Source organism: Corvus cornix, chromosome 23 (genome assembly GCF_000738735.6).
Source record: "Corvus cornix cornix isolate S_Up_H32 chromosome 23, ASM73873v5, whole genome shotgun sequence".
Taxonomy (NCBI): domain Eukaryota; kingdom Metazoa; phylum Chordata; class Aves; order Passeriformes; family Corvidae; genus Corvus; species Corvus cornix.
The window spans coordinates 4,296,631-4,311,428 of NC_046352.1; the positions used below are offsets into that span (position 1 = coordinate 4,296,631).

A 14,798-nucleotide genomic window follows, 5' to 3' on the forward strand; every position below is an offset into this window, starting at 1 on the left:
CACGGGGACACCGAGGGACAGCGAACACACGCGGGGGTGCTGAACGGACAGCGCCGGGGGGCACCGAGGGTACGGGGACACCGGGCACGGAGGGACACGCGGGGGGTGCTGAAGGGACAGCGACCGGCGGGACACGGGCACGCCGGGCACCGGCACACCGGGGACACCCGCTCGTCACCGCGGCCCCACCCTGCCCAGTGCCCACCAGCCCAGCGGCTCCTCCCAGTGCCCCCCCAGCCCTGCCCATTTCCGCCAGTGCCCTCCAGCCCTTCCCAACCCTCCCAGCCCACCCAGTGTCCCCCATCCTGCCCACTTCTCCCCACGACCCCAAATCGCTCCCAGCCCTCCCTATTCCCCCCATCCTCCCCAGTCCCCCCCGTGCTCCCCCAGTCCTCTCCATCCTGGCCAATCCTCCCAGTACCCACATCCTCCCCAGTGCCCCCCAGCCTTCCCAGTAACCCCATCCTCCCCAGTACCCCCATCCTCCCCAGTACCCCCATCCTCCCCAGTGCCCCCCATCCTCCCCAGTGCCCCCCACACCTCTCGCCGTGACCCCAAATGACTCCCAGTCCTCCCTATTCCCCCCCCCCGACCCTTCCCAGTGCCCCCCAGTGCCCCCCGGCCCATCCGCCGGCAGAAGGAGGCGGGGGGGGGGAGGCCGAGGCCGCGTTAATGGGGCGGGGGGGCCGCGTTCGTGGGGCGGGGGCGCGGCGGGCGCTGCAGAGCGGGCGCGGTGCATACATAGGTACATTATATATAGTATATACACCCACAGGTACACGTGTGAGATTAAATAACCCCGGCCCCCCCCGGGGCCCGCGCCCCCCGGACCCCCCTTAATATCCCCCTCCCCCCTCCCCGAGTGGCTCCAATCCAGTCGGACCCCCCAGCCCCGCGCCCCGCCCCCCGCCCCGCGCGCCCCCCCGCCTCCCCTTCCCAGTATAACCAGCTCTGGCTTCCCAGTTGCCCCCACATCCAGTTACTGTCGGAGACTCGGGGGCGGGGGGGGCAAAATAGAAATGAAAAATAAAGGGGTTCCCCCCGGGCCGAGAGGGCGGACCCCCCGGGCCGGCTGGGGGTGGCCGGAGGTGGGGGGGGGGGTGTCCCAGCCCCAGAGAAATGCTGTGATTTTGGGGGGGGGGGGTATTTACAGGTGGAGGGTGGGAGCATCGCCCCCACCCCAGAGGGGACCCCGCGTGTCCCCCCCCGCCCAGGGAAGGCGAAAGCCCCGGGCTCAGGGGGGGCAGTGGGAGGCGGGGGGGCACCGGGGTGTCCCCACAGAGGGGTGCCGGGCAGCCCCCCATTCCCGGGGGGGGCAGTGGGGCTGGTGCCCCCCCGTCCCGCTGCGGGGGTTGGCAAAGGCTCAGGGGCCCCCCTGCCCGGCGACGGTGGCACTGAGGGGGAGGGGGGGACAGTCGGGGTCCCTCCCCCATGGCGATGGTCGCGGGAGGATCACCACGACGTGGGGCTGGGGGCGAGTCTGTGGGGGGGCAAAGGCCACCGGGCCCCCCCGGCCGCGCTCCAGTGAGTCCCAAGAGGAGCTGGGTCTGGGGGGGCTCCCATTGTCCCCCCCTCCGCTCCCCAGTATGGCTCACATTTGGGGTGGGGGGGACATTGTCCTGTGTGTCCCCCCCAGCGTCCAACCAGGTGCCAGCTGTGTCCGGGGCCGGGGGGGTCACGTCGGGGGGAGGGGGAGGCCTGGGGGGGGCGGGCGCCCCCCCCGCGGGTCCATCACGTCACCACGAGACTCACACTGGACACAGACACGAACGCGGGGTGTCCCCCCCGGACCCCCCCTCCGCGAGCCTCCCCGCTGTCTGTGCCCCCGTGGGGGGAGTGGGGGGCACCAGGAGGCCTTGGCGGGGTCTCGCCCCCTCCCCGCTGGGGGAGGGCTGGGGAAGGGGAGGGGCAGGGCCGGGGGGGGGGTGGGGGAAGAGGGGCCCCCCCAGCCCGGAATCGCTGCGGTTTGAGGGTGGTTTAGGTCGGGTTGGAATTTTTCAAAGTCTGCAGCTTGGCCTCCAGTTCGGAGATCTGAAAAACAGCAAAGGGACAGGTCTCAGCGGGGGGGCCGGGGGGGACACACCGGGGCGGGGGGGGACACGGGGACACGGGTGGGAACGTGAGATGGACCAGTGGACACGGGGTGAGGACACAGCGATGGGGACACGGAGATGGGGGGACAGGACGGGGGGGACAGACGGGACAAGGGGGGCAGGACATGGGGGAGACCGGGGGTGGCACAGGGGGGACAGGAGGGACAGACGGGACACGGGGGGCTGGGAACACAGGGAAGGGGCACAGAGACGGGGGTGGGGGACAGGGGTGACTGAGGGACACGTGGGGGGCACACAGGGGACACAGGGGTGACTGGGGGGGGCACACGGGGGGCACAGCGGTGACTGCGGGCACAGGGGGCACACAGGGGTGACTGGGGGGCACACAGGGGACACAGGGGTGACTGTGGGGCACAGGGGGACACAGGGGTGACTGGGACACAGGGGTGACTGGGGGGGCACAACAGGGGACACAGGGGTGACTGGGGGGCACACAGGGGGGCACAGGGATGGGCTGGGATGGGGAGGGGGCTGCAGGCAGGTGCTGGGTGAGTCTCTGTGGGATGCCAGGGGACATTTTGGGGGTGATGGAGGTGGCTGTATGGGGGGGGCTCTGCTGGGTGTTGGGGACCTCCCCGCTGTGCCCTGGTGCCCCCCGGCCGGGCAGGGCCGGCCCCTCCCCTGTGACCCCCTGGGTGGGATCCTTTGGGATCCGGTGACCCCGGGGGACCCGCTGTGCCCCCGCACGGCCCCGGCCCCACGCTGGGGCTGGCGCGGAATCCTGGGGCCCGTTGGGGGATCCAGCATGACCAGCATGGGATCCCGACGGGAGCGCGCCGGACCCCGCCTGGCGCCGGTCACCGGGATCCCCGCGGATCCCCCGCGCGCGGCCGGGATCCGCTGCCCCGGGAGATTTTCTCGCTCCGTTAGGGGATGTCAGGCCCCACAGCAGGACCCCGGGCGGATCCACTGCAATCCAGAGCGGGATCCAGGGCCGGGAGGAGGCTTGGGGTGCCCGAGCAGATCCCGAGCAGATCCCGGGCGATCCGGCGGCGGGAGCAGGGTCCGGTGGGAGCAGATCTCCCACGATCCGGCGTGGGATCCGCGGCTCAGTCCGGAGGGAGCCAGTGCCCGCACAGCTCCGGGGTCCGGCGGCCGAGCAGATCCCCGGGGTCCATCGCTGGCGCGGCGGAGCGGCGGGGCGGGGCCGGGCCGGGCCGGGCCGGGCGGGCGGGGGGCTCAGGGACATCCCGCGTCCCGGCGCCCCGTGCCCACCTTCTCCTGCAGCTTCTCCATCTCCTCCTTGTGCGCCAGCTCCGACTCCTCCAGCACCCGCCGCTGCGCCGTCTCCTTCTTCAGGAACTCGATCTCCCTGTGGGGACCCGCAGGGGTGGCTGCACGTCCCCGCAGCCAGGGGACATCCCGGGGACCCCGGGGCTGGGTGTCAGGGCAGGAGCCCGCTCGGCGGGGCTCTCCCAGAGAATGGGCCGTGCTCAGGAAGGAGCTGGTGCCCCGCGGATCACGGAACCAGGGAATGGTTTGGGTTGGAAGGAGCTTAAAGCTCCTTCCCTGTCCCAGGGTGCTCCAGGCCCCGTCCGACCTGGCCTTGATGGATCCAGGTCAAGGGGGAGGTGATGGTCCCTGCCCAGGGGAAGGTCCCTGCTGATGGGCAGAGGGTGCCCAGAAGGGTTTGGTGCCCCAGGGACGGGTCTGAGTCCAGGGGAAGGTCCCTTCCCAGGACGGAGCCGGCTCCCCAGGGATGAGCCCACACCCAGGGAAGGTCCAGGGCCAATGCCAGAGGGTGCCCAGGCTGGATTTGGCACTGCAGGGATGTGTCCCTGCCCAAAGGAGGGTCCGTGCCCAGGGGACAGAGGGGTCAGAGCCCCTCAAAGGGTTCCACACCACGGGGACAGGGACAGGGGCTGCCCAGGGGATGGGACACCCTGGGGACAGGTCCCTTCCCAAGGGGACACTGGGAGCTGCCCTCACTTCTGCTGGTACTCCTTGATGAGCCTCTTGGCCTTGCTGTACTTGCGCTCCAGGGTCTGGTACTGGGCCTGGGTCTCCTTGAGGTGCTCGTCCACGGCCTGGCACAGGTTCTGCGCCTCCATCCAGTAGCCCTCGAGCTTCTCCATGCGCTCCTTGTTCTCCTCCACGCTCTGCTCCAGCTGGGCCTTCTCGGCCCTCCAGCGTGCCTTCTCCTGCTCCAGGCACTGCAGCTGGGAACAGGGGTGTCACCACGGGGTGTGGCACAGACAGGGAACAGGGATGGGATATGGCATGGCACAGCATGGCACAGCCAGGTGACAGGCAGGAGGGCGTGGAATGGCCCGTGCAGGGCAGCTGGAGAAGGACATTCGGGGTACCAGGGCAGCTGTCAGGGTGTCCCCCCACCCCCAGGCAGCCGGGACCCCCCCTCACCTTCCTCTTGAGCTGCTGGATCTCAGCCTCGGTCACGGCGTGTTTGATCTGGAGCTGTGGGAGAGCCAGGGTGGGCACGGGGTGGGCACAGCCCCCCGGGCGGGCACCCCCTGCCCTCCCCCAGCCCCTCCTCACCTCCTTGAACTTGTGCACCAGCTTCTCGGGGTCCATCTCCACGGGGGACAGCGTGTCCTCGTTCTCGGCCAGCTCAAACACCTCGATGGCCATCTCCCCACTGGGGAACATGGGGCTCATCTCCTCCTCCTCGTCCGTGGCGTATTCCCCGGTCTGCGGTGGGCACGGGGCGGGGTTGGCACCTGCGGGTGCTGCCCCAGCCCCGTGTCCCCTCCCGGCTGGCGCTGTCCCCTCACCTCCTCGTCGTCCTCGGTGTACTGGGTGTAGCGCTGCTCCATCATCTCCCGCTGCCACCGCTCCTGCTCCAGCGTCTGCTGGATCAGCTGCGCCACCTCGCTCTGCTCGCCCGGCTTCTCCCGCCCGATCAGGAACCTGGGGGGCACCGCGGGTCAGGGGGCACGGGGGGCACCCAGGAGGCACAGCCAGGGGACGTGCCTGCAGTGCTCCCAGCAGCGGTGGGTTTAAGGGGTGCTGCGGGGGCTGGGGATGAATTGGGGGCACTTTGGGGAGCACCAGGGTGGCACTTTGGGGAGAGATGGGGGGCTCTGGGGACAGGCTGTGGGGCAGGGATCCCCAGGGGGCTCAGCACGGACTGGGGGTGTCTCGGGGCTCCCCAAATTCCGCCCAAGCCCCAGCTCGTACCGGACACGGCCCTTGGTGTTCCTGAGCACGGAGGCGGCGAAGCTCTGCGTGACCCCCACCAGGCTGGTGCCATCCACCTCCACGATCAGGTCGTTCACCTGGATCCTGGGGACAAGGACACCGTCACGGCCCCTCACCAGCTCCGGGGCACACCCGGAGCCCCTGGCAGCTCCCAGGCCAGCCCCAGCCACACCGGAGGCTGCTCCCGGCCGTACCTGCCGTCCCGGTGGGCTGCCCCCCCTTCCGTCACTGTCTTGACGAAGATTCCCAGCTTCTCCAGGCCCATGTCGGCCCCTGCGCCCATCCCGATGATGCTGATCCCGAGCCCTTCGGAGTCTGCGGGGACACAGAGCCGTGTCCTGGCGGGGTGGCACCTCCAGGGTGATGCCCCGCAGGGCTCCGGGGGTGGTTTGGGGGCAGGACCCACCTTTCTCCAGCTCCACGGGGAAGAGGTCGAGCCTCTCCACGCGCTTCTCCAGCTCGTACTCGGCCGAGGCCGCCATGGGATCCACGTCCTCATTGCGGCGGTCGTAATCCTCGTTGGAGTAAGTGCTGAACACCTGGGGGATGAGGGAGGGCTCAGCCAGGGGCAAACCCCACAGGAACCCCCCGGGAATACTGGGCTGGGACTGAGCCCACGAGGCACCGGAGAATCCCCATCCCAAATCATGGAACATGGAGCGAGGGGGAGCTGGGGGAGGACAAAGGGGTTGAGGATGGTTCTGGGAGAGGGCACAGTGCCTGGAAGGAAGGAAGGAAGGAAGGAAGGAAGGAAGGAAGGAAGGAAGGAAGGAAGGATAAAGAGAAAGATGGGGCACCTCAAATCCCTGGGGATGCTGACCCCCGTTGTGGGGCACCCCTAAACCCTCCCTGGCCGAGCTGGGATGTGCCACCAGGCCGCTGTCCCCAGGCTGGTGCCACGTCCCTCTCCCTGGGGGCTGCCGGGGAGGGGCTGGCTGGGCCTGGCAGATGTCCCTGGAGGGGCCCCGGCCCCGCGGTGCCACCGGAGCGAGTGGATTAGGGATAACACACGGGGATAAAGCCTGGCCACAAAGGGCATTAGGGATGAGTGTCAGGGGACAAAGCCCAGTGACACCCACGGACGGGCAGGACCCACTCGAGTGGCACCCAGGGGTGACAGGGAGGAGCAGGGCGGGGGACACACCAATGTCCCCTGTCCACAAGAAGTCCCTGGGGGGCTGTGGGGTTCCCTACTCATCCTGCTGTGCCCCCCACCCTGTCCCCATGTCCTGGGGGATTTGGGATGTGTGGGGGGCCTGGAGTGGGTTCCAGGGGAAGGGGCCGGGCTGTGTCCTCAGTGCTGGGCTGGGCGGGGGTCCCCAATGTCCCCACTCCCCCAGCGGGTTTGGGGGGCTCAGCATCACCCGGGCAGGGGTCTGGGGTGCTCGGACACCTGGGTGCCCACCCCACCCACCCCCTCTGGTGGCCCCTCTCCCCCATGCTGAAAGGCTTTGGGGTGAGCAGAGCACCCCAAAAAACCCATCCATAGGGTGAGCAGAGCACCCTAAAAACCCCTCCACGGCCAGGGCACCTTTCCCAGGGCCGGGCTGGCCGGATCCCACGGGACCACGGCTCCCCCCGGCGCGCAGCCCCCCAGCACACGGCCACCACTGTCCCCCGGCCGGGCCACGGCGGTGGCTGTCCCCGTCCCAGGTGGGGCCACCCACCCGCTCTGACTCAGAGCCAGAATATAGGCCGGGCTCTAAAAATAACCCGGCCCCGGCACAAAGCAACCGCTGCTCCTGCGGTCGGGGGGATCCGAGCGGGAGGGAACACCCCAAAATAGCTGCACGGCCCCTTTATCCCCCCCTCCCATCCCGGGTGCAGACCCCGAACCCCGCAGGATCCCTGCCGGGAGCGGGGGGTGCTGCCGCCCACCCGGCCACGCTGCCGAGGCACTTCCCCTTCCTTCCTCCCCTTCCTCCCCTTCCTCCTCTGCCTCCACTTCCCGAAACCGTCCTGGGCACCGCGTTGGGCACACGGGGGGGGCACATCGCCCCCATCGCCACCTTGTCCCCAGGGACCCCCGGGCTGGGAGGAGCCCCGGGCCCGAGGGATGCCCAGGACCGAGGGTGGCCCAGCCCCGGCCCCCAGCACCTCACACCGGGGTATTTCGGGCATCCCCACCCAAAATATCGAGCGGTTTTGGCCCGGCCTGGGCACCGCAGGGGGCTGGCAGCGTGTGCTGTGTCTGGCCCACCCCAGAGGGTCCCGGTGCCACCTGTCCCCATCACACCGGCCCTGGGGGTCCCTCATTTAGGGGGGACCCCCCATGCCCAGGCATGGCCCTTCATCAACCAGCTCATCAACCAGGCCCAGGCCCTGCTTCCCCCAGCACAGGGACAGGGACAGGGACAGGCAGGATTCCATGTCCCAGGGGGATGGGGACACAGAGCCCCAGCCCCCTTTTCTGTCCCCGTCAAAGGGGTGATTTTGTGGGGTCACATGCCCCAGTCTGAGCTGCCCCTCACCCTGGTACCCCTCACCCAGCTGCCCTCCCTCCCTCCCCAGCCGCCCCATGCCCCGCCAGTCTCACCTGGATGGGGGCCGTGCTGAACTGGATCTTGCGGTTGGGGACGGGCTCCTCTTCCTCGGACAGCCCCGGGATCTCTACACAGCCCGACTCAGGCTCGTACAGCCCTTCGGCCTCGTCCTCCTCCTCCAGCCCGCTGCCCCCCGAGTCCTCCCCGAGCCCGCTGTAGGCACTTATGTCCACCAGGTCCGCCTCGGAGAAGTCCTCCTTCTTGGCCTCCTCGGAGCCATCGCCCTCCTCCGCCCGCTCGCCCTTGACGCCCTCCTCGCCCGCGGCCACCCCCGAGCCCCCGTCCAGCCGGGGGGCTGCGGCCGCCGGACCCTCGTCCCCTTTGGCCGGCTGGGGCGCAGGCACCGCTTCACCCGCCACCGCCGCCTCCTCCTCCTCTTCGTCCTCCTCGCCCTCTCCGCTCTCCTCCACCTCCACGGGCTTGATCTTGCAGACCTCCTGCACCCTCGGCGCGGCCGCCGCCTCCTTCTCCGCCGGCCGCCCGCTCTTCCCGCCGCCTTCTCCTCGTCCGGTGGCCGGGCACGGGCCGGGGTGGTGTGGCCATCGCCCGGGCGTGCGGCCTCGGTGCCAGGCGCGAAGACCCTCGGCCGCTTGGCCACCACCTTGGCGTTGAGCGGCACGGCCGCCCTGCCCTGCGCCTTGTGCAGGTTGTTCCTCAGGTCGGCCTTCTCGAAGACGGCGCTGAGCTGGCTCACGGTGGGTGACACGGCATCGGCGTCCAGCTTGTCCAGGGACTCGGTGCTGCCATTGAACCTCACCACCACGTCCAGCTTGCGGTCCTGGAAGCCGGCGCGTTCCTTGCGCAGCAGCAGCTTGGTGGTGGTGGCCTTCTCCTGCGGGCTCCTCTCGAAGATCTTGCGGGTCTCCTGCAGCTTGGAGAAGGGTTTGTCAGGCTTGGAGTCGAAGCGGCTGACGCGCTCCGAGACGCTGGTGCCCAGCTTGAGGAGGCTGCCCTGGTCCACGGCGTCGCCGAGGCTGCCGGCGCGGGGCAGGGACAGGCGCACCGGCTTCTCCTTGGCCTTGGCCAGGTCGCAGGCGCCCTCGGGGCCGGGCGCCGTCCCCATCTGCAGGAACATGTTCTTGATCCGATGCACGTTGGAGCCATACTTCTTCCCGCGGCTCTTCTTGCCGTCCTCGCCATCGGCCTCCTTTGTGGGCGCCAGGGCCTGGATGGTGGCCTCGTAGGCGTTCCGGTGCGGGGACGCGCTGCGCAGCCCCCCGGCCCCCGCCGCGCCCCCGGCCGAGGGGGACCCCCCGGCCCCGCCGGCCTCGGTCCTCAGCATGGTCCCGGCGCCCGCATCGCTCGCCGCCACCGCCGCCGCTGCCCCCGGCCCCGCTACAGCGCCATGGGCGGGGGGCTGTGCCGGGGGGCTGTGCCGGGGGGCAGCGCTGCCCCGGCCCGGTCAGGCCATGGCCATCCCGCGGGCCCCTCCGCCGCGGCGCTTCTTCCTTCCTGCCTTCCTTCCTTCCTCCCTCCTCCTCCTCCTCTTCCCCTTTCTGCGCGCCGGTGATGGAGCCGCCGCCGCCGCCGCGCTCTGCCCGCCCCGCTGCCCGCAGAGCCCTCTGGGTCTGAGCAGCGCTCGCTCTTCCTCTTCCTCAGCCGCGCTTCGGCCTCAGCGCCGCCGCCGCCGCCGCAGCCCGGCCATGGGGACCCCCGCGTGTCCCCTGCGGTCCCCTCCCCACGCCCGCACCGGGGTCCCCTCCCTGCGGCGGGGCCCCCCCGGCAGCCGCGCTGTGCAGTGTGGGGCCCCCCCGCCGGCTCGGCCGCTGGTGCCACCCCCCAGCTCTGTCCCCGTGTGTCCCCCGTTCTGTCCCCGTGTGTCCCCCCCCAGTTCTGGCCCCACGTCCCCCTCCAGCTCTTGTCCCCATGTCCCCGTCCCCAGATCTGTCCCCCTGTGTTCCCCCAGCTCTGTTCCCGTGGCCCCCGAGCTCTGTCCCCATCTCCACCCCCCCCCCCCCCCCCCCCCCAACAGTTCTGTCCCCATCTCTCTCCCAGCTCTGTCCCCGTGTTCCCTTTTTTCCCCCGGGTTTGTACCCACCCCCCTGGATCTGTCCCTACATCCCCCCCATCCTGTCCCCACATCATCCCCCATCCTTCCCTCATATCCCCCCGAATTTGTACCCGTGTCCCCCCATCCTGTCCCCGTGTCCCCCCATCCTGTCCCCATGTCACCCCCAAGTTTGGACCCACATCCCTCCACGTTATCCCCGTGGCCCCCCACTTTGTACCCACGTCCCCCCCATCCTGTCCCTGTGCCCTTTCCGGGTCTGTCCCCGTGTTCCCCCCTGCTCCTGTCCCTGTGTCCCCTCAGTTTTATCCACATGTCCCCTGCTCCCCCTCCCCGGGACCGCCCCACACCCAAAGCCCCCCAAACTCCGGGTGTCCCGCGGTGTCCCCACAGGACCCCATTTACGCCCTGTCCCCTCAATCCCTCCCGGGGGTGCAGCACATCCCCTGCCACTGCCACTGCCGCTGCGTGGTGGCGGGAGGGGACACTGCGACAGGGGGGGCCGGAGGGGGGGGTACGGTGCTGCTCCCCGCTTTCTGCACGGCCGGGGGATATTCTGGGGATATTTTGGGGGGTTATTTGGGGTTTTTGTCTTCCCTCTGGGTGCCTGAGGGTGAGGGGGGCAGACCCGCCCCCCGTGGCCGTGTTGGGGGCCCCTGCTGTGCCGGGGGGGGGGGGGGGCAGGGTGGGGACACCCCTGTCCCCAGTGTGGGGAGCGCACGGGCAGCAGGACCCTGCGGCTGGGTGCGATTGTCCCCTCCCCGTGTCACCCAAGGCATCTCCCGGCCCTTTGTGCGTGACGAGGCGTGACGCGACACGGGGGGCGGCCCCCCACGACCACCCCCTCCCCTCCCCTTCCCCTTCCGCCGCTGCCATCGCCCCCCCGCAGGGCCCCGTCGCTGCCACCCCCCTCTGTCCCAGCCGCCCTCCCCTCGTGTCACTGTCCCCACGCAGCGCCGTGGCCGCCCCCGGCTGTGCACACGCGTGTTCCCGTCCCGCTGGTGGCCATGCCGGGGGGGGGCCTCAGATGTCCCCAGGTGTCCCCAAGCGTCCCCCCACTGCCTCCCCGCTACCCCTGAGTGGGGGCACTGGGACAAGCCCACCCTGGGACACCTCGGGACCCCTCCGGGGGACACGGGAGCCCCTCGGCAGCCCCGGAGCTCGGTGCCTCGGTGACAGGAGGTGGCGGTGGAGGGGTGTCTCCTGTGGGACCCCCCCGAGGGCCCCCCCAGCCCGGGCGGCCCTGCTGCCGCCGTCAGTCAGCGCTGGCCCCATTCCCGGCCCCGGAACATGGAGGGCCCCGAGCTGCTCCGGCTCTGGGTGCTGGCAGGCGAGTGACAGCCCTGTCACCCCCGGGGGACACGGTCCGGCCTGGGGGACCCCCAGCAGGGAGGGGAGGGGGACCCCGGAGTCGGGTGGGCACAGGGGGTGCAGGTGGGAGAGGGTGGGGGGGGGACGGGGCTGGGACGTGACAGAGCTAAAAAAAGCCACCCTGTCCCGGGTGCCAGCGCGGTTTGGGACAGGGTGGGGGACAATGAGTGGGACTTCCGTGTGACGGCCAGGGCGAGGGAAGGTGCTGGGCCCATCCTGTCCTTGTCCCCATCCTGTGTCTGTCCCCAGGCCTGGCCTGGTCTCATCCCTGTTCCCATTCCAGTCCTGTCCCTGTCCCCATCCCCTCCTAAACATGTCCTCCCCGTCTGCCTGGGGACACCTGGCACTGCAGGGACACGTTCCTGCCCCTCTGGGTGTCCCGGTGGTCTGTGGGCACCTGTGGCTCATCCCGGGGTCTCTGGGCACTGGGGAAACTGAGGCAGGGAGGGGCCGTGGTCCCAGCCCCGGCTCCAGCCCCGTGTGTGGCCACAGCCCTGGCCCTGGGGGGGTCCCAAGCCACTGTCCTCGACCACCACGTCCTCCCCGACCTCCGCCTCTCCGCTGAGACCGGAGCCATCTTCGTGCACGAGCTGGAGAGGGAGCTGTTCCTGGAGACCTTCCCAGGGAGCGAGGATGATGATGGTGAGGGCCAGGATGGGGGCCTGGGGATGCTAAACAGGGGCACTGGCCAATGGTCCCCACCAGGATCACCCCAGCTGGCCTGTCCATCCGTCTGTCCATCCATCCCTCAATCCATCCATTCCCCCCCCCCCACCACCCATTTGGGGTCCCCCCAGCACTGCCCATGAGGGGTCCCCTCCCTTTGGGGTCACAGCTCTAAAACAGGAGCAGCACCCCCAGGGACGATCCCCATTCCCTTGTGGGGACCAGCTGGACGGGGCTGGGCTTTCTGGGCGGGGTGTCCGTTCCCACCCCCCGCGTGTCCCCGCAGCCCCTGTGACCTTCCGAGCCCACCTGTGGGACCACCCGGACCTGCCGCGGTGGCTGCGCTTCGCCCAGCGGGACCCCGGCCAGCCCGGCTTCCTGTACGGCTGCCCCCTGGCCCCCGAGCTGGGCACCCACAGCATCCAGGTACAGCCGCCCCGCAGCCTTTGGGGTGACCCAGGAGCAGGGGTGGCCCACCCCAGGTGTCTCCGCTGTCCCTGCAGGTGCTGGCCTACAACCGTCACACCTTCGCCACCGTGTCCCAGCGCCTCCTCATCAGCGTCACCCCCGCCCCAGGTACGGCCTGAGCGCCCCGAACCAGCCAGAATTCCCCCGGGACGGCCGCGGGATGTCCCCACGGGTGCCACCTGTCCCCGCAGGTGGGGACGCCCTGTTCCAGGCCGAGTTCCTGGTGGGGAACAGGAACGTGGAGGAGCTGCTGCCGGAGGCGGCGCGGGAGATGTTCCTGCAGGCCTCGGCCGGGGGTCTGGGAGCGCGGGGACCTGCACATCATCAACGTCACCTCTGCCCTGGACCGCGGCGGCCGCGTCCCGCTGCCCATCGAGGGGCGCCGGGAGGGGTACGGGCAGGGCTGGGGGGCTGGGGGTGGTCCCGGGCACACCCTCGGCCTCCCTGCGGGGGTTCTGGGGTCACCTCCAGCCCCTGCCCACCAACGTCAAGCGTGGAGGCGAAGGTGGTTCCTGTGGGGTCTTCTCACCGTGGCTGGGTTTTGGGGTCACCTCCCCGCAGGGTGTACGTCCAGGTGGGCTCCCACAGCCCCTTCTCGCCGTGCCTGGCGTCGGCCGTGTCCCCGCAGAGCCGCTCCCGCTGTCACCGGGGCCAGCGTCCCCTCGCCTCCTGCTACGACACCTTCGCCCCCCACTTCTCCATCCGCTGGTGCAACCTCACCCTGGTGAGACCCCGTGGCCCCCACGCCCCGACCCCCCCAGCCCCTCCTAAACCCCCCTTCCCCTGCAGCTGCAGGTCTGGCCCAGCCCCACGACGCCGGGGCCGCTGTGGGGGTCCGGGGTGCTGGAGGACGGGGGGGGTTTCGAGCCCCCCACCGAGGTTGTCCCCCGGGAGCTGCTGCCCGGGTTCCTGGTGACGCTGCTGGTGCCGCTGGCGGTGGCCGCGCTGCTCTGCCTGCTCCTGGGCCACCTCATGTGCTGCCGCAGGGAGGGAGTGTGAGTCGGGGGGTCCCCCCAGCCTGCCAGGGCACGGGGACCCCGGGCTGGGTGTCCCTTCCCCGGGCCTTGTGACCCCGGGACAAGCCGGGGGTGGTGAGAGCCCTTCCCACCATAATTATGGGGTTTTTTCCCTTTTTGCTCTGTTTTGTAGGGAAAAACGGGACTTGCAGACATCTGAGTAAGTCCTGGTTGAGCTGTGGGGGTGCTGGGGGCTGCTTTGGGGGGGCTGCTTTGGGGGGGCTGCTTTGGGGGGCTGCTTGGGGGGCTTTGTTATGGCCGAGCGTGGGGACAGGGATGGGCAGGAAAAGGGGACGGGGAGCAATCGGCTCGTTGGGGCTGTCACGGAGCCTAAAGGTCCCCCCACCCCAAAGGGGTCCCCCCAGCCCCCTCCTGCCCTCCCCAGCCCTCAGTGCCCCCCAAACCCCCCTCAGACACGGGGTGGCGCACAAGGAGCTGCTTCACTTCTGTGACAGCCTCTGAGGGACCCAACAGCAGCGGGGAGACCCCGGGGATGGGGGGAGACACCGAGGGCGGGGGAAGACCCCAAAGATGAGGAGCAGACCCCAATAACGACACACAGACCCCAGTGATGGAGTTCAGGCCTCAGTTTTGGGGCTCAGACCCCAATGAAGGGTGGGAGGACCCCTTTGATGGGTGGGCAGACCCCAACAACGGGGTGCAGACCCCAATAACGGCATTCCGACCCGACTGAAGGGTAAGCAGACCCCAATGATGGGGAGCAGGCCCCGGTGATGGGGTGCAGCCCCTGATTTTGGGGCGAAGATCCCAGTTTTGGGGCGCAAACCCAAACGGTGGCTCTGCTGACCCCACCAACGGGACACGAACCCCAGTAAGGGGCCCCTAAGGGCGCGTCCCCCCTGCTCCCGCAGCATCCAGCTGGTCCATCACAGCTCCATCCACGGGGACACGCGCGAGCTGCGCCTCATGGCCGGGAGCCGGGACGTGCCCCGGCCCCTGTCCACCCTGCCCATGTTCAATGTCCGCACGGGCCAGCGCATCAACCCCATGCCCGGCCCCCGCGACGGGGCCCGCGTCCCGCTGCTGCCGCAGTGAGGGGACCCCCGGGGCGCGGGGACAGCCCCAGCGCTGGGAAAGGGGTGTCCGGGTGGCTTTGGGGGGGACAAAGCCCCGGCAGCGCCAGGAGGAGTTGCCCGCCCGGCTGGGCTCTGCCCGGAGGATTTGGGCTATCCTCGCTTTGGGGTGAATTTTGGTGAATAAATTGACTCTTTAGGGATGAAATGAGGCTTTGCTGCTTTATTTACGGGGTGGGGATTGGGGTGCTCAGCCACGACCCCCTATCAACCATATCAAACCCCCGTAAGGGCTGGGATGACTCCGAGTGGCCCCCCCAGCCCTGTGGGGGAACAGGGGAGCTGGATGGGGCCGGGGATTGGGACAAAGGGGGGGACACACTCCCAGACCCCGCGGCGGCCCCCCCAACCCGCCCCCG

General features: G+C 70.0%; 2 protein-coding genes across 2 annotated transcripts; one reads left to right on the top strand and one right to left on the bottom strand.

The window, feature by feature from the left end:
- Positions 1-911: 911 nt before the first annotated feature.
- Positions 912-9,502, bottom strand: PPP1R9B (protein phosphatase 1 regulatory subunit 9B). Its single transcript, XM_039564503.1, is given in 11 exon segments — positions 912-2,031; positions 3,330-3,426; positions 4,044-4,273; positions 4,476-4,529; positions 4,611-4,792; positions 4,795-4,982; positions 5,253-5,357; positions 5,468-5,588; positions 5,680-5,812; positions 7,810-8,297; positions 8,300-9,502. Coding segments are annotated over 11 exon segments (2,451 nt in total). The 5' UTR covers positions 9,099-9,502; the 3' UTR covers positions 912-1,977.
- Positions 9,503-10,689: 1,187 nt separating this feature from the next.
- Positions 10,690-14,587, top strand: SGCA (sarcoglycan alpha). Its single transcript, XM_039564718.1, is given in 10 exon segments — positions 10,690-11,154; positions 11,688-11,837; positions 12,148-12,287; positions 12,365-12,437; positions 12,521-12,621; positions 12,623-12,720; positions 12,891-13,053; positions 13,119-13,324; positions 13,479-13,505; positions 14,218-14,587. Coding segments are annotated over 10 exon segments (1,182 nt in total). The 5' UTR covers positions 10,690-11,114; the 3' UTR covers positions 14,402-14,587.
- Positions 14,588-14,798: the final 211 nt, after the last annotated feature.